The sequence below is a fragment of the Trichomycterus rosablanca genome, chromosome 14 (genome assembly GCF_030014385.1).
Source record: "Trichomycterus rosablanca isolate fTriRos1 chromosome 14, fTriRos1.hap1, whole genome shotgun sequence".
Classification (NCBI taxonomy): domain Eukaryota; kingdom Metazoa; phylum Chordata; class Actinopteri; order Siluriformes; family Trichomycteridae; genus Trichomycterus; species Trichomycterus rosablanca.
This window is the reverse complement of record NC_086001.1, coordinates 15,615,596-15,638,785: the sequence shown is the minus strand read 5'-3', so window position 1 is coordinate 15,638,785 and position 23,190 is coordinate 15,615,596. Positions and strand designations below refer to the sequence as shown.

The 23,190-nt window shown below is 40.2% G+C and overlaps 1 protein-coding gene across 2 annotated transcripts in view; it reads right to left on the bottom strand.

The window, feature by feature from the left end:
* nrxn2b (neurexin 2b) overlaps positions 1–23,190 on the bottom strand; it is an 810,738-nt gene that overhangs the window by 714,961 nt on the left and 72,587 nt on the right. For both annotated transcript variants that reach the window (XM_063008256.1, XM_063008257.1), the window contains exon 2: positions 17,266–17,283. In XM_063008256.1, the coding sequence (XP_062864326.1) occupies positions 17,266–17,283 (18 nt within the window). The remainder of the gene's footprint in view (positions 1–17,265; positions 17,284–23,190) is intronic.

Genomic DNA, 23,190 nt, shown 5'->3' with positions numbered 1-23,190 from the left:
GTAAGGGGTCGGCCCACGCCTCCGGTCACCAGCAGGGGGCCTGGGCGGCGCAGTAAGAACTAGTGGTGGTAAATTTGGTTAATTTCATCCATTTCATCCTAAAACTGTTCAGCGGTGTGGAGGGCTGTGGGTACACTAGCACACACTCCCTCTAACTCATCTAAATCCACCAACCACATAGTCTTCCCTCCCTCAGGCACGGCCACGTTCAGGTGTCTGACCAAGTAGGCCGAGCCAGTGCGTTAAGACAGCTGTACCAACACATGGAATCTATTCCAAGGTTTAATCAATTGAGAGCTGACCTTAAATGACACATTGCCCACTTTAGGCTTGCCCACACACCAAAAAAAACAAATAAACACAACTTAAACACAAATAACAACAAATGGAACTCACAGGATCCGGGCTAATTGAGACCTCAGACTCATACTCATACTGATTCAGTACGAAGATTCGAATCATTAACCTGGGTGATTCAGGAACTACCCAGGTCTACTCAGAACTCCAGTTCCCAGAATTACTGCTAATCAGACACACCTGCACGGCTCTGCATAAAAGCTCACTCAAACCATTGCTCAGTGCTGCACCTTTGTAGAGGGATAGACGGTATGGTAATTAGCAAAAAGGTGAAAAGAAAAGTAAAAGAAAGCTACAGCAAACAAGTAAAAGAAAAGAGAGAATGAGAACAGAAAGCTGAAACAAAGAAAAATAAATAGACAAATTAACTGAGGTATAAACTAAGTGTGAGCTGAACTTAAAGGGTTCAGCTCCCTGTCTAAGTTTATTTCTCAAAAAAAACAAAAACATTTTAGTTAAAGGAGTGTTTCCAGCCCTAAGGCTGAGGATAATTTTGTGTTGGACTATTTACTATCGTCTCCCTTTGTTTGAGCACGCCATTTTTAGGAATAATAGTTAGGAATAATTTATGAGCATTCCTAAATCATACTATTATTATTATTATTATTATTATCATATTATTATTATTATTATTATTACATTATTAATATACACCGACTAGGCATAACATTATGACCACTGACAGGTGAAGTGAATAACACTGATTATCTCTTCATCACGGCACCTGTTAGTGGGTGGGATATATTAGGCAGCAAGTGAACATTTTATCCTCAAAGTTGATGTTAGAAGCAGGAAAAATGGGCGAGCCTAAGGATTTAAGTGAGTTTGACAAGGGCCAAATTGTGATGACTAGACGACTGGGTCAGAGCATCTCCAAAACTGCAGCTCTTGTGGGGTGTTCCTGGTCTGCAGTGGTCAGTATCTATCAAAAGTGGTCCAAGAAAGGAACAGTGGTAAACCGGTGACAGGGTCATGGGCGGCCATGGCTTATTGGTGTACGCGGGGAGCGAAGGCTGGCCCGTGTGGTCAGATCCAGCAGACAAGCTACTGTAGCTCAAATTTGCTGAAGTAGTTAATGCTGGTTCTGATAGAAAGGTGTCAGAATACACAGTGCATCACAGTTTGTTGCGTAACTTACAGGAGTTAAAGGATCTGCTGCTAACATCTTGGTGCCAGATACCACAGCACAGGGGTCTAGTGGAGTCCATGCCTCGACGGGTCAGGGCTGTTTTTGCAGCAAAATGGGGACCAACACAATATTGGGTGTGCTCTTGTGGTGTTATTATATCTTATTGTGCAAAGAAATTCCTACTACATATATTGTACCACACATACATAATTATTGTAGTGAAATGTGAAGCAGTGAAGTAAAGTAAAATAGACAAAATGTGTTACAACCAACTAGTTTGACTAGAGAGATGAAACGAGATTTAATACTGTAGTCTTATTAATCTTTTTCCTTTTATTTCTTCTAAGTTTATAACATCGACAGAACATTTGTGAGTCATGATGAAGTCAGAAAATGCTACAATCAATCTGTAATCTGGTTTAGATAATCCAAAATAATCTCTAATAAACACAACTGTAATCAAAATTATAATCCCATATTTATGCTCGTCAGAATCTAATCCAGGACAAAAAAATCCCAGATTTTCAAGAATCTGGTCGTGTCCCAAATAGAGAAGCTTAAATAAAAATTTACCTACAGAAAAACCTTCACGAGATTGTAATATGTCACATGTGCTTTGGCTTTTGCCAGTATTCTAGGTACCTGTGGATGCTGTTTATACAGAGATCATGTCAGATATCTATTCTTAAGAAAAAAAATAAGAGCATTACTGTACTTTCACGAGACTGTAATGGCTTCAGCTTTGTCAGCAAACTAGAACCAGGTCCACTCTTTCACCCACTGGGTTTTAAGTTACCTGCCTCTCATTAATCTCAAGCAACCTTTCAACATCCCAAATTCCCTAATTAGGAATTTTGTTAAAAATTCGTTAAAATAGGGACATCTCTGTTGAACCAGGGCTTGGGACGAAACTAAGGTTGTTCAACAATTAAGAATCCAATATAAGTACAGCTGGCTGAAAAAAGTGATCATGGGAGTTGTTTGCTTAAATTTGATGATCCAAATGAAAAGGAAGCCAAAATGAACATGTGCTTAAAGATGTGTATGCTAGACCTGATCTTAATATTAGGGCTGGCTCGATACCACTTTTTTTGCCGATGTCCGATACGATACAGATACTGCAAATTGAGTATCTACTGATACCAATACCAATCCGATGCCATCATTTCTCCTCTCAAACAACTAAGCAGTAATGATACATGTCTCAATGCACCATGGTTAAACTAGCTATCTAAATAACAATGCTCAGACTGTGAAACTAATATTCTAAAGGAATAAATACAGAGCCTACAACATCACACTTATACAAAACTGCTGTTTTTATTTTAACTTTTACACACAGAACATTTAGCAGACTTTTTGGTTTGTTTAACAAAAGTGTCTACAATTGGAAGATGTGGATGTCAATCAAACACAATGTACCAATTAGAATTGACGCAGAGTTAAGATTTTCTGTTAAACCAAAGCGTGCTTTGGATTTTGAAGAGGACATCTGTGGCTAAACGGGAAACGGTGTAGTTTGTTCTATTTCATAACATTAATGGATTAATAGTTGAGGATGTCAGAGATCTCCATATATGATTTTTATTGTGTTTAAACAGTGTTTTTAGATGTGGAAGTAGTAGATGATTTTTATTGTGTTTAAACAGTGTTTTTAGATGTGGCAGTAGTAGATGATTTTTATTGTGTTTAAACAGTGTGTTTAGATGTGTCAGTAGTAGATGATTTTTATTGTGTTTAAACAGTGTTTTTACACGTGGCAGTAGTAGATTTTTATTGTGTTTAAACAGTGTTTTTACATGTGGCAGTAGTAGATTTTTTTGTGTTTAAACTGTGTTTAGATGTGGCAGTAATAGATTATTTTTATTGTGTTTAAACAGTGTGTTTAGATGTGGCAGTAGTAGATGATTTTTATTGTGTTTAAACAGTGTGTAGATGTGGCAGTAGTAGATTATTTTTATTGTGTTTAAACAGTGGTTTTAGATGTGGCAGTAGTAGATGATTTTTTAAAATGCTAAACGTTTAAGTAGATCAGTGTGTTTTCATTTCTGAATGGCTGTTGCGGATGAGTTGTAGATCAGTGGCACATGTTAATGATGTCATCAAGAGTGAGTGATAATAAACGGCGCTCTGTTTAAAACTATCTTCGTTTGTTATTTGTTTTACACACAAACATTAAGTGTTATTTACATTAAGCAACAGTATCGGATCGGATTACATGTTTTTTTTTTTCTTTCGATATCCGATCCAGTGATTTGGGCCAAAATTGGACCAATACTGAGTATTGGAACGGTGCAAGCCCTACTAAATATGATATCAAATGTGCAGTCAATCGTGATCAAGCTGTCTTTTTATTTCACTAAAATGTGCAGGTATTATTAGATAAGACTTATTTTGGTTATGAATGTGACAGACAGTTTATGTAAGCTCACTGTTGACTCACAGTGCTGTTGTGGCTGGCAGAAATCCATGTAGTTAATTTCTATAGCTGCTCTTTAAAATGAGGTCACTAATGAAATGTCTTGAAATAGTTTGAACACCTGGTCCACTAAAACGTCCACTAAAACGTCTCAGCACTCCTGTACGCAGTGCTATTATTTGAGCTTATTGACTTTCATATAAGCCTGAAAACATGAACAACACTGGCTGTAAAAACATATTTCATTGCTTATTCTGGGACTATAGGAAGCACGATGCTTAAAAGAAAACTACAGTAAGGAGCAGGGCAGTATGGAGGCTCAGTGGGGAGCACTGTCGTCTTAAAGCAAGAAGGTCCTGGGTTCGATTCCCAGGTTAAGTGGTTCGAATCCTTTCTGTGTGGAGTTTGCTTGTTTTCCCTGTATATGTGTTGTTTTCCTCTGAGAGCTCCTGGGAGTTTCCTCCCACAGTCCGAAGACATGCAGTCAGGCCGACTGGAGCTACTAAAATTGCCTTAGTGTTTGCCCTATGATGGACTGGCAACCTGTCTGGGATGTTTCCTACCTTTCATCCAGTAAATTGTACCCACCGGGACCCTGAGTGGGATACAGCGGTAGTAAAACGTATCTGCTGTGTGTCAGACATTCCTGGAACTTTCAGTGGAACATGTGCTGTAGTGAAATGAGAACTACATGGAACGTTTCATCAATAAACACTAAAGTCAAGTTTGGCACAAACACAAAAATATTCATGCAGAAAAGTACCTCACACTGTGAATCATGGTGGTGGATCTCTAAAGTTATAATTGTAGGGTAGTGATAGCTTAGTGGTTATTTACTGGACTATTTATTATGGAAGGTCACTGGTCACCGTAGCTAACTAATTATTAATCCAGTGCTGGTAATTAATATTCAAATGTTTTTAGTTACATAGTGTTATAAAAGTTGAGTTTGTATGTTTGATGCGATCCCTGTTTGTTTAGAGTCAAGGGTTAATCTGACTGGGAAAATTTCAGCATTAGAAAGGCGCATTGAGGCTTTACAAATAATCAGTGATAGTAAGGGCGCTTTTACATAAGAAGTGGAAAAACCGTTTTTGCACCGACTGTGCCATTGTTTCCTGTGGAGTGTGGCAGTGAGCTAGCTTAGCTTGGCTCACAATTTTTGTGCTTGTCGCAGCACTCAAAGTTACCTGATTGAATTTTGACCCAGTCTGCCACTGACCTTTTCAAAGCGCCTCCAATGAGACGAACTATTTGAAATGACGCAGTAAACGTGACTCAGGCAGAACCAACACTGCTTGACATGAGCAAAACTTAATGTGACTTATTGTATTAAAACAATGACCAGGAGTTTAATTAAAGCAAAGAACTTATGAGCAGTAATAATTAAGAGAGGTTTAGTGTTCCTGTGTCGTTCTTTTAGTACATTAAACCACGATAAGCATTTTAGACTCTTTTGGAAAGCTGATTCTCAGCGTTTCCCAGCACCCTGAGCTGTAACACAAGTTTAAAAGTGAAACAGTGAGAAAAATACAGCTAAACACAAATACATGTGGTTGCTTAAAGGTTTTACGTTTTACTGCACTGTTCAAGCCAAGCATTGAACAAAGTGGCGTGTGCATGAAGGCCTTTGCCACTTTTTTTTTTTTTTCCTTTTTGTCCCACTTTAGCGAATCCAATTTCTACAATGGTCCCTGCTCCTGATTGGGGAGGACGAGGCTGCTCCACGCCCCCTTCGACACATGCACAGCAATCGAACATCTTATCACCTACACTTGACGAGTGCAGTGCAGTACAGTGCTGTGTACAGAGAGCCACACCCTCTACCGCAATCCTTTCCCATCTCCGTGCAGGCGCCACCAACCAGCCAGCAGAGGTCGTAGTCGCACTAGTCTGAGAGAGAGTCCCCATCCGGCTTAATCCTGCCCCTATCTGAACAACAGGCCAATCATTGTTCATGTGGCCACTCGGCCTCAGCCGGTAGGCAGAGCCGAGATTCAATACGATGTATTCGAGATCTCAGCTCTGGTGAACAGCGTGTGTTTTTACCGCTGCGCCACCTGAGCGGTCCTTTGCCACTTCTTATGTGAATGCAACCTAAGGAATACTTAAAAACAGTTTTAACAGATCCAAATGCCATCCAAAGTGCTCAGTGCACAGGTAGAGCCCTCAACCCTGGCACTAGAGCCCTAACAGCGGGGCAACTGGGTGATGTCTTGACAACATAGCCATAGGGTTACGTGTTTTCAGGTCCACGTGTTTAACAGGTATTTCCTACTTAGTGACTCATCCAATGACAAACCTGTAAATATTAGTGCTGTTGTTTACAGGGGACTCTCCGCAAACCAAAAAGTGATGCTAGACGTAAATGTTCTATAATTGTGTCTGAGGCTACAGAGATGTTAAAGAGTGTGTAAATGAGCTAGATTAATGTCTGAGGCAGTCGTATGGTCTGGTAATTATCACTAAACTGCTGGATGTCTGAATGTTGCTCTGCAAACAACATTGCTTTTGTAGATAACAGGTCCACTTTTGAAAGAACGCCTGCTCGTTTGAAACAGGACTGTGTTCTCTCATTATTGTAGCAAGGCTGGCAGGTTTTATGTTGCCTAGATAATGGTAACTGACGATCCAGATAAGAGACCAAGCAGCAGACAAACGGGCTAAACCATCAGTGAGATGCCATCAGTCACCTACAAGCTTTAGTTTCAATCTACTGAGACTGTGTCTGATACCCCTGTCATGTGTAAATGAAAACATTATTAAAAGTATGATTTAATAATCTCATAAGCAGAAAAATTATCACAGATAACTGTGTTAATCTGTCCAACTGAAAAAAGGACCAGTCTTCTTCTTCCTCAGCCTTTGTCCCGTTAGGTTGCGGGGTCGGCTCTCGGCGGATCATGATCCGCATTGATTTGGCACAATTTTTATGCCAGATGCCCTTCCTGACACAACCCTCCCTATTTTATCCGGGCTTGGGGCCGGCACTACAATGCACTGGTTTGTGCATCTAGCGGCTAGGTATCTATAGGACAATTCAGTGTTTCCAACTAGCCTGGTGGCATGTTTTTGGACTGTGGGAGGAAACCGGAGCACCCTGAGAGAACCCACGCGGACACGGGGAGAACATGCAAACAAAGACTTGAACAGTCTATAATTTTTATGGAAGGTTTATTTTAACAGAGAGAGACAGAATATCAACAAAAAAATCCAGAAAAAAAAACATTAAATAAAAGTTATAAATTAATTTGTATTTAATTAAGGGAAATAAGTATTTGATCCCCTACCAACCAGCAATAATTCTGACCCCCCACAGACCGGTTATGTGCCCATGAGGCACACAAATTAGTCCTGTCCCTGTATAAAAGAATTCTGTCACAGAATCAGTGTCTTCCGTTCAAATCTCTCGACCACCATGGGCAAGACCAAAGAGCTATCAAAGGACGTCAGGGACAAGATTGTAGACCTGCACAAGGCTGGAATGGGCTACAAGACCATCAGCAAAAAGCTTGGTGAGAAAGAGACCACTGTTGGTGCGATAATTCGAAAATGGAAGAAATACAAGATCACAGTCAATCACCCTCACTCTGGAGCTCCATGCAAGATCTCACCTGGTGGGGTAAGAATGATTCTGAGAAAGGTGAGGTCAGTCCAGAATTACACGGGAGGAGCTTGTCAATGATCTCAAGGGAGCTGGGAGCACAGTCACCAAGAAAACCATTAGTAACACACTTCGCCGTAATGGATTGAGATCCTGCAGTGCCCGCAAAGTCCCTTTGCTCAAGAAGGCTCATGTACAGGCCCGTCTGAAGTTTGCCAATGAACACCTGAATGATTCAGAGAAAGCTTGGGAGAATGTGATATGGTCAGATGAGACCAAAATTGAGCTCTTTGGCATCAACTCCACTCGCCGTGTTTGGAGGCAAAGAAATGCCCGGTGGGGATGGTGTTCTTGGGGTCATATCCAGCATTTCTCTGCTCCCAGCTCCCTTGAGATCATTGACAAGCTCCTCCCGTGTAATTCTGGACTGACCTCACCTTTCTCAGAATCATTCTTACCCCACCAGGTGAGATCTTGCATGGAGCTCCAGAGTGAGGGTGATTGACTGTGATCTTGTATTTCTTCCATTTTCGAATTATCGCACCAACAGTGGTCTCTTTCTCACCAAGCTTCTTGCTGATGGTCTTGTAGCCCATTCCAGCCTTGTGCAGGTCTACAATCTTGTCCCTGACGTCCTTTGATAGCTCTTTGGTTTTGCCCATGGTGGTCGAGAGATTTGAACGGAAGAAACTGATTCTGTGACAGGAGTCTTTTATACAGGGACAGGACTAATTTGTGTGCCTCATGGGCACATAACCGGTCTGTGGGGGTCAGAATTCTTGCTGGTTGGTAGGGAATCAAATACTTATTTCCCTTAATTAAATACAAATTAATTTATAACTTTTATTTAATGTTTTTTTTTCTGGATTTTTTGTTGATATTCTGTCTCTCTCTGTTAAAATAAACCTTCCATAAAAATTATAGACTGTTCAAGTCTTTGTACGGGGGGAAACTTACAAAATCAGCAGGGGATCAAATACTTATTTCCCCCACTGTATATCCTATATGCATATAGGAGAACATGCCAAAATTGTATTTTAGAAAGGTTTAACCAAGGTTAAAGCCTTGAAATGTTTTCCAATTTGTACTTATTCCAAATAAACAGATAAATTTGAAATATATCAGATGTGTAAAAGACTGGGGTCAGCTCAAATAACTGTAGTTAAATGATTGCACACTGTTGTTATTATTATTATTATTATTTTTTTTATTATTATTATAAATGTAATAATTGTAAGCAGTTTAACAAAAAAGTACAGGTCCGTTCCCATAAAGTTATCATTCACATAAATTGCATCAGTCAAAGCTAAGAAAGCGACCCTGCCTCAACCTTATTCCCTGTGAAATGTAAATAAGCAGGCTCTCAGGGCAAGAAGGCTCAGCTCTGATGTTGACAGTGCAGCTTTCCCAGCGGGAGACACTCTTCTCTCATTCCTTCCTGAGCAACCGAGTGAAACTGATCAGGACACTTCATCACATTCTGGTTCAGTGGCGCCCACCACGCAGTCCCGATCATACTCAGCGCTGAGATCACAGAAACACTGTTACACATGCAAAAGGGAGAATGCTAGCATTATAGGCTAACAGAAATGTGGGTCTGTGTTGAGACAAAATGTGATAAATTACATACTGTAGTATTGTCTGTTGTGGTTAGTTTTATTGTTTGATAAATATATGTATAAAACATTATTTATTAAAGGAGGGTATATTTGCCTGCTCTACAACCCCTCCGACGCGTTCACAGTCCTAGCAGACCTCTTCTTTTCGCCCATGCTTCGGTGAACTTGCACATGAGGCTCATCCACTTCTGCACAGGTGGCTCTGTCTGTGAACCAGGGTCCTTGCACAGCGTTTAAAGACCCCACCCACTTAGTCCGGTCATTTCTCCACCCAACAGTGGCCAATTTTTGTTTGCAACACTTTTCACAGTACAGGATTTAGAGTCACCGAGACATCCAGACATGCTAGATATTTTTTGAGAGTCTGAGAGCGTACGGCGAGCCTCTCGTATCGCATCTTAGAGCAAAATAGCTTTCACACACAGCTATTAAGAGCCAATTTCTAAGCCCAGACAGAACAATGATTTGTCTCCAAACTGGAGCCTCTGTTGGCATCTTATAAAACCTAAGGACAACCTAGTCTCATCCACTTCTGCACAGGCGCCTCAGTCTGCTAACCAGTGTCCTTGCACAGTGTCTATGGATCTCCGCAATCAAACTGTGATATCAAGGGTGTAAGTTAAACTTTTAAGCTTTAAGATCGACATTCTAGTGATGGGTCGGTCGCGAATGATCCGGCTCTAAGAGCCGGCTATTTAAAGTGAACGACGGGATCCGGCTCCTGACTGGGAGCCGATTCGTGTTTTTCCGGGGTTTTTTTTCTGTCTAAACCGCACGTGATTGGTCAAAATATGTGGTGGCGTTTGTGTAATTACATTGAGCAGGAGGGGCGGGGTTACACACACACACACACACACACACACACAGAGACAGCGTGCACACGAACAGGAGGGAGGGAGAGGGAGAGAGAACTCAGCGCTTTACACAGCCAGACATTACACGCTGGAAAGGTGAGGAAAATGAGTGAGAGGAGACATAGTAAAGTTTGGATACGTGAAGCCCCTTTTACAGAGAAGTTCAGACCCACTGAACCAAGTGTTCACTGGGAGACCAAGTGTTCAGTCTTCCCACATCTTATACATGTGATGGCACATAGACTGTGTATCTGTCCCCTAAGAGAGAATCTTTTTTAACAGGGCAGATCATAACAGAAAGGAGAAACAGGATCAAGCCATCAAAGATGAGCTCCTTGGTTTTTCTGAATGCCAATCTTCACTAAATACTTACAAATACTGTCACCTGGATGCTTTCACCTGGATTTTCTTTTTGTTTTGCACATTTTCATTTATATTTTGTTAAGTGTGAGTGATGCTTCGTTGATGTTGTGTTGTTTCACTCTAAATGCTTGTTTATTTTGTTTTGTTTATTAGGATTTTAACGTCACGTTTTACACTTTGGTTACATTCATGACAGGAACATTCACCTCACTTGCATGTCTTTGGACTGTGGGAGGAAACCGGAGCACCTGGAGGAAACCCACGCGGACACGGGAAAGACATGCAAACTCCACACAGAAAGGACCCGGGCTCTTCACCTGGGGATCGAACCCAGGACCTTCTTGCCGTGAGGCGACAGTGCCAACCACTTAGCCACCATGCTGTCCCACTTTAGATGCAAACGTACAAATAATATACACAATCAGATCTTTTTGTCTAATTGAGATGGGTCTTTGTTTTTGTATTTTATAATTTATTGTTGTAGCACTCTGTTCCATGTTGAGTATATAAATAAAGCAATTTAAATAATAAACATTTGATACAATGTTTTTTTTTTTACATTAGTAATTCATTTGACATGTAATTTGGTAATAAATTAATTTAAGCAACAAAAAAATCTAAGGAGCCACTTGGGAGCCGAAAGAGCCGGCTGTTTTTAGTGAGCCGAGCCAAAAGAACCGGCTCTCTAAAAGGAGCCGAAATTCCCATCACTACGACATTCCAATTTATGTTAAAGTATTTAATAGAATAACCATTGTTCCACCATGCCAATTTCAATAAAATTACACCTTTCCTAAACTGATGCTACAAAGTTAAAGTAAATATAACACCACACCCTTTTGGCCAGGAAAAAACTCATCACCAGAAGGAATTGCCAACAAGTCTGCCTGGTTTCCCAAACTACATTTCATCACAAAAACACACATGAGAAGTGACAAGGGCGATGATGTGAGACAGTTTTTTTTTCCTTCCAAGAAATGATCCCAGTTGTTTGTGTACTGAAAAAATAGGGAAAAACAATATGAGTAAAGAAGTGAATTAGTGTACTCAGCCAGCAGAGATTGTCTGTTCTGAAGAAAGACTTGGAGATAAATAAATATTTGTGCAATGCAACGTTGGTATTATGGTCTGGCGTGGACGATGAGATTACAAATACTGTAAATCTTGCGTGAATGCCAATGTATTCTGATAGAAACTATATTCTGCTCCATACCTAGACCTCTATACATCTCTTCCTCTGTGTTTCCCCTTACTTTGTATTGGAGTTGCTGAAAGGTCCAGATATTTAGCAAGCTAGATATTTTTCATTTAAGAGCGATCGCATCGCTTGGATCACATCTTTGAGCAATTCACACACAGCTATCGAGAGCCAATTGAGAGAACAATGATTTGCCTCCGAGATGGAGCCTCTGTTGGCGTCCTATAAAACCTGTTGGCAAGCAGAACATCAGGGCTAAAATTGTGCAGTGTAAACTGTGCATTACTAAAATGAACTGCCAACTAAACAAAAATAATATGCAGCACAAATTGGACAACATTAGAGTAAGTGGTTATTATTTGTATATACTGTACTGCATACTATACACTATATACTGTATACTTTACACTATATATTCTATACACTATATATATATATATATATATATATATATATACAGGGGTTGGACAAAATAACTGAAACACCTGGTTTTAGACCACAATAATTTATTAGTATGGTGTAGGGCCTCCTTTTGCGGCCAATACAGTGTCAATTCGTCTTGGAAATGACATATACAAGTCCTGCACAGTGGTCAGAGGGATTTTAAGCCATTCTTCTTGCAGGATAGTGGCCAGGTCACTACGTGATGCTGGTGGAGGAAAACGTTTTCCTGACTCGCTTCTCCAAAACACCCCAAAGTGGCTCAATAATATTTAGATCTGGTGACTGTGCAGGCCATGGGAGATGTTCAACTTCACTTTCATGTTCATCAAACCAATCTTTCACCAGTCTTGCTGTGTGTATTGGTGCATTGTCATCCTGATACACGGCACCGCCATTGGATGCACATGGTCCTCCAGAATGGTTCGGTAGTCCTTGGCAGTGACGCGCCCATCTAGCACAAGTATTGGGCCAAGGGAATACCATGATATGGCAGCCCAAACCATCACTGAAGCACCCCCATGCTTCACTCTGGGCATGCAACAGTCTGGGTGGTACGCTTCTTTGGGGCTTCTCCACACCGTAACTCTCCCGGATGTGGGGAAAACAGTAAAGGTGGACTCATCAGAGAACAATACATGTTTCACATTGTCCACAGCCCAAGATTTGCGCTCCTTGCACCATTGAAACCGACGTTTGGCATTGGCACGAGTGACCAAAGGTTTGGCTATAGCAGCCCGGCCGTGTATATTGACCCTGTGGAGCTCCCGACGGACAGTTCTGGTGGAAACAGGAGAGTTGAGGTGCACATTTAATTCTGCCGTGATTACCCTGGATACCGTGGCTCTTGATACATCACAAAGACTTGCTGTCTTGGTCACAGATGCGCCAGCAAGACGTGCACCAACAATTTGTCCTCTTTTGAACTCTGGTATGTCACCCATAATGTTGTGTGCATTGCAATATTTTGAGCAAAACTGTGCTCTTACCCTGCTAATTGAACCTTCACACTCTGCTCTTACTGGTGCAATGTGCAATTAATGAAGATTGGCCACCAGACTGGTCCAATTTAGCCATGAAACCTCCCACACTAAAATGACAGGTGTTTCAGTTATTTTGTCCAACCCCTGTATATATATATATACAGTATACTGTATATATAGTCGAAGTTAACGCGATAATAATAACGCATTCCAGTGTTGCCAGATTGGGCGGTTATCTGCCAAATTGGGCTGATTTTGTTGGAAAACTATTTAATAGCATTTAAATAACACTTCTGTTTAAAAGAAAATATTCAGTTTTAAGAAGCACCAGCATTGTAGAAGGCTATTAAAAGTAAAGTCAATTTTCAATGCTGATTTGGCTTAATAGTGTTGGTCAGTCTGTATCATATTCTTGAAATGATAAAGTATTGCAAAGGAATATCTTTGAAATTCTTCCTCATATTGTTAAGGTTGCTATATTTTGGTTTTTCACTTGTCGGGGAAAATTAAGAGAGAAAAAAGCTTATTATTATCATGCGTGTGATATATATCATTTACGTGATCTGCGTATCACATTACCACTGTGTTGTACGTCACTGAGCTGATATGTGTATCAGGTGACCAGCGGGTAACGGCGTGTTATGTTTTAGTGTGATGCTCCAAGTTGTGGATTAAGCAATAAAGACAACACATTCTCCACATAACTAGTGTCATTTGTATTTCGTGGTTAAGTACAAAACATAACAATGCGGATCTTCGTGATGTAATTCTACATGGCACTCACTGCCTGTATAGGTAATTTTTTCCTGTATAGAATTTGCGTTAACGGCACTTTTTTTTATCGCGTTAAATTGAGATCGCGTTAATGCGTTATTATCGCGTTAACTTCGACAGCCCTAATATTTATATATTATACACTACATAAACTATACACTACATATACAGTGTATCACAAAAGTGAGTACACCCCTCACATTTCTGCAAATATTTCATTATATCTTTTCATGGGACAACACTATAGACATGAAACTTGGATATAACTTAGAGTAGTCAGTGTACAACTTGTATAGCAGTGTAGATTTACTGTCTTCTGAAAATAACTCAACACACAGCCATTAATGTCTAAATGGCTGGCAACATAAGTGAGTACACCCCACAGTGAACATGTCCAAATTGTGCCCAAAGTGTCAATATTTTGTGTGACCACCATTATTATCCAGCACTGCCTTAACCCTCCTGGGCATGGAATTCACCAGAGCTGCACAGGTTGCTACTGGAATCCTCGTCCACTCCTCCATGATGACATCACGGAGCTGGTGGATGTTAGACACCTTGAACTCCTCCACCTTCCACTTGAGGATGCGCCACAGTGCCATGAGGCCCAGTTTTCGAAGGGAGGGGATCATGCTCTGTTTCAGAATGTCACAGTACATGTTGGAATTCATGTTTCCCTCAATGAACTGCAGCTCCCCAGTGCCAGCAACACTCATGCAGCCCAAGACCGTGATGCTACCACCACCATGCTTGACTGTAGGCAAGATACAGTTGTCTTGGTACTTCTCACCAGGGCGCCGCCACACATGCTGGACACCATCTGAGCCAAACAAGTTTATGTTGGTCTCGTCAGACCACAGGGCATTCCAGTAATCCCTGTTCTTGGACTGCTTGTCTTCAGCAAACTGTTTGCGGGCTTTCTTGTGCATCAGCTTCCTTCTGGGATGACGACCATGCAGACCGAGTTGATGCAGTGTGCGGCGTATGGTCTGAGCACTGACAGGCTGACCTCCCACGTCTTCAACCTCTGCAGCAATGCTGGCAGCACTCATGTGTCTATTTTTTAAAGCCAACCTCTGGATATGACGCCGAACACGTGGACTCAACTTCTTTGGTCGACCCTGGCGAAGCCTGTTCCGAGTGGAACCTGTCCTGGAAAACCGCTGTATGACCTTGGCCACCATGCTGTAGCTCAGTTTCAGGGTGTTAGCAATCTTCTTATAGCCCAGGCCATCTTTGTGGAGAGCAATAATTCTATTTCTCACATCCTCAGAGAGTTATTTGCCATGAGGTGCCATGTTGGATATACAGTGGCCAGTATGAGAGAATTGTACCCAAAACACCAAATTTAACAGCCCTGCTCCCCATTTACACCTGGGACCTTGACACAGGACACCAGGGAGGGACAACGACACATTTGGGCACAATTTGGACATGTTCACTGTGGGGTGTACTCACTTATGTTGCCAGCTATTTAGACATTAATGGTTGTGTGTTGAGTTATTTTCAGAAGACAGTAAATCTACACTGCTATACAAGCTGTACACTGACTACTCTAAGTTATATCCAAGTTTCATGTCTATAGTGTTGTCCCATGAAAAGATATAATGAAATATTTGCAGAAATGTGAGGGGTGTACTCACTTTTGTGATACACTGTACTATACATTATAGTGTACACTATATACTGTACACTATAGATAGTATACACTACATATACTATACACTATAGATAGTATACGCTATACATATACAGTGTATCACAAAAGTGAGTACACCCCTCACATTTCTGCAAATATTTCATTATATCTTTTCATATATCTTTTCAAAATATTGACACTTTGGGCACAATTTGGACATGTTCACTGTGGGGTGTACTCACTTATGTTGCCAGCCATTTAGACATTAATGGCTGTGTGTTGAGTTATTTTCAGAAGACAGTAAATCTACACTGCTATACAAGTTGTACACTGACTACTCTAAGTTATATCCAAGTTTTATTTCTATAGTGTTGTCCCATGAAAAGATATAATAAAATAATTGCAGAAATGTGAGGGGTGTACTCACTTTTGTGATACACTGTATATACCGTATATACACACTGTATGTATTTATATACATGTGAACGATATTTTGACAGAATAACGAGGGAGCATCCGATGCTGCCTTAACAGTGAAAGCAATCCCAGCATTCAGTGCGGCACAATTTTTCTCACAGAAAAATAAAAAACATGGCAAACGGTGCGGAGAAACGAACGTTATTTTGAAACTTAAATAAATTTTTATTGGTTTTTAATTTGTATAAACTTGTAGAAGTGTATTTATTAGCAAATTCGGGCTTGTCAGCGATTTTAACAGTTTTTGGTATGCGGAGGGATGTTAGTTGACATGCTTGTGCGTTTTGCCATCTTATCCCATTGGTTTGAATGCCGTGAGGCTAACTGTGTTAGCTTAGTAAGCGAAAACTGATGGAATCGCTGTCTAAGTAGCATGTTCAAATAAGACTTAATGCCTTGCTGCCATGTCATACATTAAGTGTATTGATTTTTTTTTCCTGATGGAGTGGGAGTGACAAAGCTGCTGTTTGATTGGCTGGTAAATGTCTTTTTTGGAGGATAACAGGTCTCGATTGGTGTTGTGTGCAACAAAACTAAACTCTGTTTAACTCTGTCTCACTTTTGCATTAACAAAAATATTAAAACTCACTTGTTCTTTCCTTATTTTGTCAGGTAACATCAAACTTCACCGACAGCCGGCAATAACTGCTTGACTTTCATTAAAAAACTGGCCAGTGCTGTTGCCATAGAGACACTCTGAGGTATGTGCTGGATAGAGGGGGTAATTCATCAGCAGCAGATCTCAATAGGTGGTAAACACAGATACCTGAAGCTTATCCCGGTACAAACGCCTGACAAAGCCAGACCTGAGCACGCTGCCTATCAATTACCCAATCAAACCCTGTCTGCAGGGAATCCATCAGTAAATAAGCAAGAAACTCAGAGCATGAGAAAGAGCGTCCAGTTCCCTGCTGCTGTTTTATTCTCTAACTGGGTTAACCCTAATGCACTGAACCTGTAGAATAACACATAGATCTACCAGGTCATGGCCTTGGCTAACAACATACAAGAGTTAATCAAAACATCTGTCTTCCTACTTTAAGGACCAAGGGTGATAATCACTTAAAGGATCCATACAAAATAATCAGAACTCTACATTCTAATACATTCTAATACAAAGTGTCCTAATGTAGCATAATGAACCATCCTGCTTTACTAAACACAAACAAAAATAACAAATTAATAATAATAAAGAAATGGTTGCATTGAGAGGTTAAATAAGAAGGGTTGGAGAAAAAAAATCAATTTTTACATTAAGGCAGCAAATCAAAAGCCCCAGTAAGTCATCCAAACCGCAGTCCAAGCTGTCAATGCCAAGCAAAAACTCATCATCAAGTTTGCGTCCAGCATAAAGACCAGCAAACTGCAGTTTGCTTTAAAACTGAACCAATGTAAACAACGTTCTTACCTTCCACGGAGTGTTCTTCTGCTCCCACAACAGAAATGCAGGGAAAGAAAGAGAAGAAATCATTAGTCATTGAAATAATTTGATCACACACGTTATCTTAATGTATTTAATGGGATAAAAAAATACACACATGTTCTGTGTCTTTAAGGCAACTTGAAGAATACACATTCCAAAAAAAGTTGGGACAGGGAAAAAACTAAATAATGTGATCCGGCAGCATCCAGGAAAGGCTGAGTCTTTGATGAGCAAAGATGATCAGAGGATCCAGTTTGTCAACAAATGTGTGAGAAAATGATTGAAATGTTTAAAAACAATGAACCTCAAAGAAAGATTGAAAGAGATTTGCATATTTCTCCCTCTACAGTGCATAAAATCTTTAAACCATTCAAGGAATCGGAAGGAATTTCAGTGTGTAAAGGCCAAGGGTGCAAGCTTAAGCTTAACGCCTGTGATTTTTGATCCTTCAGACGACACTGCATCAAGAACCGCCGCTCAACAATAGCTGATATAACCACATGGGTGAGGGATTTTTTTGTCAAACACTACAATACAGAGTTACATGCACAAATGCCACTTAAAACTTTACTGTGCAAAAAAGAAGTCTTATGTTAACCATGTCCAGAAGCGACACAACTTCTCTGGGCTCTGAGGCATTTAGAATGGACCATCACACAGTGGAAACGTGTATTGTGGTCAGATGAATCAGCATTCCAGGACTTTTTTTTGGAAAAATGGACGTTGTGTGCTCTGGATCAAAGACAAAAAGGACCATCCAGACTGTTATCAGCAACAAGTCCAAAAGACAGGGTCTGTCATGGTATGGGGTTTGTGTCAGTGCCCTTGGCAAAGGTCATTTACACTTCTTTGATGGCAGCATTAATGCAGAAAAGTACATTTAGATCTTAGAGCAACATATGCTGCCTTCAAGATGTCCTCTTTTTCAGGGACGTCCATGCATTTTTCAACAAGACAATACAAAACCACATGCTGCACACATTACAAAGACATGGCTGTGGAAGAAAAGGGTACGAGTACTGGACTGGCCTGCTGGCAGTCCTGACCTGTCCCCAATAAAGAATGTGTGAATTTTAAGTCCCAATTTTTCTAAAAATTAGGTTTTGTATTTTAAACTGCTCTTTGATTGGCTGCTAAATGTCTATTCTGGGGGACATCAGGTCTTGACTGGTGCTATGTGCAATAAACATGTGCAATGGGCACAGGGTCTGAAAGGGTTAATGTAACAGAACTTGTTTTGATCAAAAATATAAAAATATGAAATATTGCATTTTACGAAATGGAAATGAGGTTTGTAGTTTTACAGTACAATACTTGGGAGATTTGTAAGTGATTTATAATGATTTTAACATTATTTTAAAACAAACTGGATTCTGTGTTTAACACAATGGTTGATTAGACAAACCACACACAGCTTAATTTTTTAAGTGAAAACGAGCAAATCTGTTTGTAGTTTTCATTTAAAATGCATTATTCCTCAGGCTATAGCACATGGAAATAACAACAATGGTTGCTTAATGCTTAAGTATCTTGCTAATGGATCAACAACCCGCTATCCTGGCAGTAAAAAGAGCCTAAAACAAAAGTAAGGCAGTAAACAAAAACAAAACAAAAGAATTAGGTGCACATTTTTTACAGCTATTTGAGTCCATTATCATGTATACACCGACTAGTCATAACATTATGACAGGTGAAGTGAATAACACTGATTATCTCTTCATCACGGCACCTGTTAGTGGGTGGGATATATTAGGCAGCAAGTGAACATTTTATCCTTAAAGTTGATGTGTTGGAAGCAGGAAAAATGGGCAAGCATGAGGATTTGAGTAAGTTTGACAAGGGCCAAATTGTGATGGCTAGACGACTGGGTCAGAGAATCTCCAAAACCGCAGCTCTTGTGGGGTGTTCCCGGTCTGCAGTGGTCAGTATCTATCAAAAGTGGTCCAAGGAAGAAACAGTGCTAAACCGGCGACAGGGTCATGGGCGGCCAAGGCTCATTGATGCATGTGCGGTCCGATCCAACAGACGAGCTACTGTAGCTCAAATTGCTGAAGAAGTTAATGCTGGTTCTGATAGAAAGGTGTCAGAATACACAGTGCATCACAATTTGTTGCGTATGGGGCTGCATAGCCGCAGACCAGTCAGGGTGCCCATGTGCTGGACAAACAAGTCTGATCCATGGAGCCCCCACCCTGCAACTTAAAAGATCTGCTGCTAACATCTTGGTGCCAGATACCACAGCACACCTTTTAAGGGTCTAGTTGAGTCCATGCCTCGATGGGTCAGGGCTGTTTTGTCAGCAAAAGGGGCCGACACTTTTTGCATTTAATTTCCATGATACTCCTCAGCCTCGCCCATTAGCACAAGGATTCAAGCAGTTCAGGCATAATGTCTGATCAGGACCATATTTCCCAGCATGCAACAGGATATAATGTAAATGGAAGACCATTTCGAGGTTGAAAGCACAGGGGAATTATTTCCTGCATGCGGATTTGGATGTCGCTGCTCTTGCACATAATAACTATAGACCTTATAGAAGAAAGCTGCTAGAGGCAACTGCATAGTAATGTGTTCAGATAAAAAGAAATAAAAGCAGCACTGGGTTTAAAAGTAGGATGATGCAAAGCATTTTGGATACAAGTTTCCAAATGAAGTAGCAAATCCTGATCCAAAGCATTTTTTTATTGTAAAGGGGAGTGTTTTTGCACACCAGGTTTAGAGAAATGGCTTGTGACAGATTTTTAATCCGTTTGATGTCCTAGGGGGTTTGAGAGAAAAAAAAAATGAGCGACATTTCAAGATCTTTAATCCCACCAAGTCAAATGACCGAATCACCACACATCAAGGACAGAATATTAACTACCCTCACATTTCTCCACCCACAAAAACACACTCAAGCAGCCAGACAGCAATCGATCAGTACAGTCATCTCTCATAAATGTGTGTGTGTGTGTGTGTGCGCGTGCGTGTGTGTCAGTAATTGGCTGTTAACCTGAGATGGAAAATGGCAGATGCTCATGCTGACCACTTGCCGTGCTTCAGTGAACACAGGGCTTACTTATCTGAGCTGACAGAGGAAGCCAATTTCTTGCATGTAAAACTACCAGTGGCATTTTGCTTCCCATTAACACAACATGCACATAATATTTAAGAAACGATTGCACATTTTAAGTCTATGAAAAAATAAATAAATAGAAGTAAATTCATCAATAAAAAGTACATTTTATCCAATTGAGGCTTCAAATTTTGTAGTAGATTAGAGAGTGTATAACTTAACATTAGGGCTGCCACGATTGGTTGACCTAGTCGATGACATTGACGCAATATTTTAAGTCGATGCATCGTTTTTAAAACTATGTTTATAAATGATCATTTTTAATTTCTTCCATTCATATAAGCATTCATATGATTTCCCTCAGTGCTACTTGCTGCGTGCATGACCTATTTAGTCCAGTCACTGGTTGCCGGTATTAAGCGCAGTCTTAAAAAATGCCGTCTGCAGCAGTCAGAGGCCTATTGTAGCGAGCTTTCAAAGAAAAGCTAAAAGTTTACCAAGACCCAAATCATCCAAAGTTTGGGAATACTTAAAAATGGCACAAAACAAAAAGCTGGTTTGTACTCTGTGCAAAGCTTTGATGGTACCACAGCAGCACTAGCGCAATGTTGCACGTCTATATTGTTACATTACACTTCTTAATTGCTGATCTTGGAATATCGTATTCCTTAGCGAGTACAGTTAGGGCGCTTGAGATGTGGCAGATCTTTTACTTCTATATTGTTTCATTAAGCTTCTTAATCGCGGAGATCTTGGAACACCATATTCCTTAGCGAGTTCAGTTAGACCGCCGCTCACTTTGCTGCGTTGGGCTCGCGATTTTTGTGGTTGCCGCTGCGCTCAAAGCGCAAAAAGCTTCTCATGTGAAATGCTTACCACTTTGTTTACATGGCTTAGAATTTTAAGTAAGTTTTGAGTGAATGTGTAGGTTACAATCTGGGCTCATTCTGTCATTACTGTACGTTGAACTTAATGAGACGTGTTCACCTCTATTTTATTTCTGCTATAAGTTTAAGCACTTTGCTTTGTGTACAGAACACCATAAACACATGCTGCACTTTGTTTAATGGAGTGCTTCAGAATTTGATAATATGGACATAAAACCTGTTTACATTTAGTTTTAGGCCATATTATTATGCCGTACAGTTTGTTGTTAAAATAAAAGAAGCGTAAATTAGATTCTGAATTAAATGTTTTGTAGGAAAATCAATTGTTTAGATTAATCGACTAATCGATAAAATAGTCTATAGATTAATCGATAGAAAGATAGTCGTTAGTGGCAGCCCTACTTAACATATACTTTGACTTGTACTAAGACTCAGCAAAGTATTGGGTATTAGTGACTTATGACTTAGACTTGTAAGTGCCTTGATAAGATTGATCTTAGACCTGGCAATTGCTAGTATGAGGCTTAAACAGGACTTGGAAACTGTTGACTTGAGACCTACAAAGACTTACAAATCTCAGACTCCACTGGCATATAAACTTTGACTTTAAACTGGACAGTGATTAAAATATGCTTATTCTAATTGGATTTGGATCTGGGAGTAAATGGCCTAAGCCTCTAATAAAAACATTGAAGCATCTAAGTTAAGACTTAGATGAGGTTTGAAGTTATGTAGGATTTTGTAGGGCTGCCTTACAACTATCTGTCGACCCCTATAGGGCTCCTCTGAGAAGACTTGCCTCTTGAGTCAACCAAACTTAGACTTGACTTAGACTTTTGAGCTACTGGCTTTAGATCTAATCAGTCTTGAAAGCTGTCAAAAGAAGACTCAACTTTGTAAATGATGGTCCATAATAGTCTTAACCCAAGCTCAGTTTGGAAGTTCAGATTAGGGAATGCATGGCTTAACATATACTTGTACTTGTACTAAGACTCAACAAAGAATCAAGTACTAGTGACTTATAACATGGACTTGTAAGTGCCTTGCTTAAGATTGATCTTAGACTTGGGAATTGCCTTTAACGGGACTTGGAAACTGTTGACTTATGACCTACAAAGACTTACAAATCTCAGACTCCACTGGCATATAAACTTTGACTTTAAACTGGACAGTGATTACAAGATGCTTATTCTAATTGGAATTGGATCTGGGAGTAAATGGCCTAAGCCGCTAATAAAAACATTGAAGCATCTAATTTAGGACTTAGATTAGGTTTGAAGTTATGTAGGATTTTGTAGGGCTGCCTTACAACTATCTGTGGGCCCCTATAGGGCTCCTTTGAGAAGACTTGCCTCTTGAGTCAGCCAAACTTAGACTTGACTTAGACTTTTGAGCTGCTGACTTAAGATCTGATCAGTCAAGCTGTCAGAAAAAGACTCAATTTTGTAAATGATGGTCCCTAATAGTCTCAGCCCAAGCTCAATTTGGAAGTTCAGACAAATGACTGTATAAACAATGTTAATACCAAGATATAAACCATTTTGAGTGGATAAAAATGCAATCTGCAGGATTTATCTCAGTACTTTATCATCACAGCTTTACTGCTGCACCTGGTCAGGTAGCTGAGATGTCAAGCTCCTGTTTAACACAGGTCAGCGAGGGATTTGCCCTGTTACACAGGAAATGATAATCTGTAGAATGGACGGAGATCACTGGAGCATTGATTTATTTATCCACATCTGTCTTCTCTGACCTGAACACACAGGTGAAAGAAAACGGGGCTTTAAAGTACATTCATAGTAATTCTTAAATTATAGAGACATGGGCTACACCCTGAGAGAATGTACTGGGTTATTTGCTGTTGGAAATAAATTGTTTGAGATGTAACTAAGTACTGAGGTAGTAAGTATTGTATACAATACACTAGTGTTTGTTTCATGTATGTGCCACGCCCCTGTTTTTGGGAGC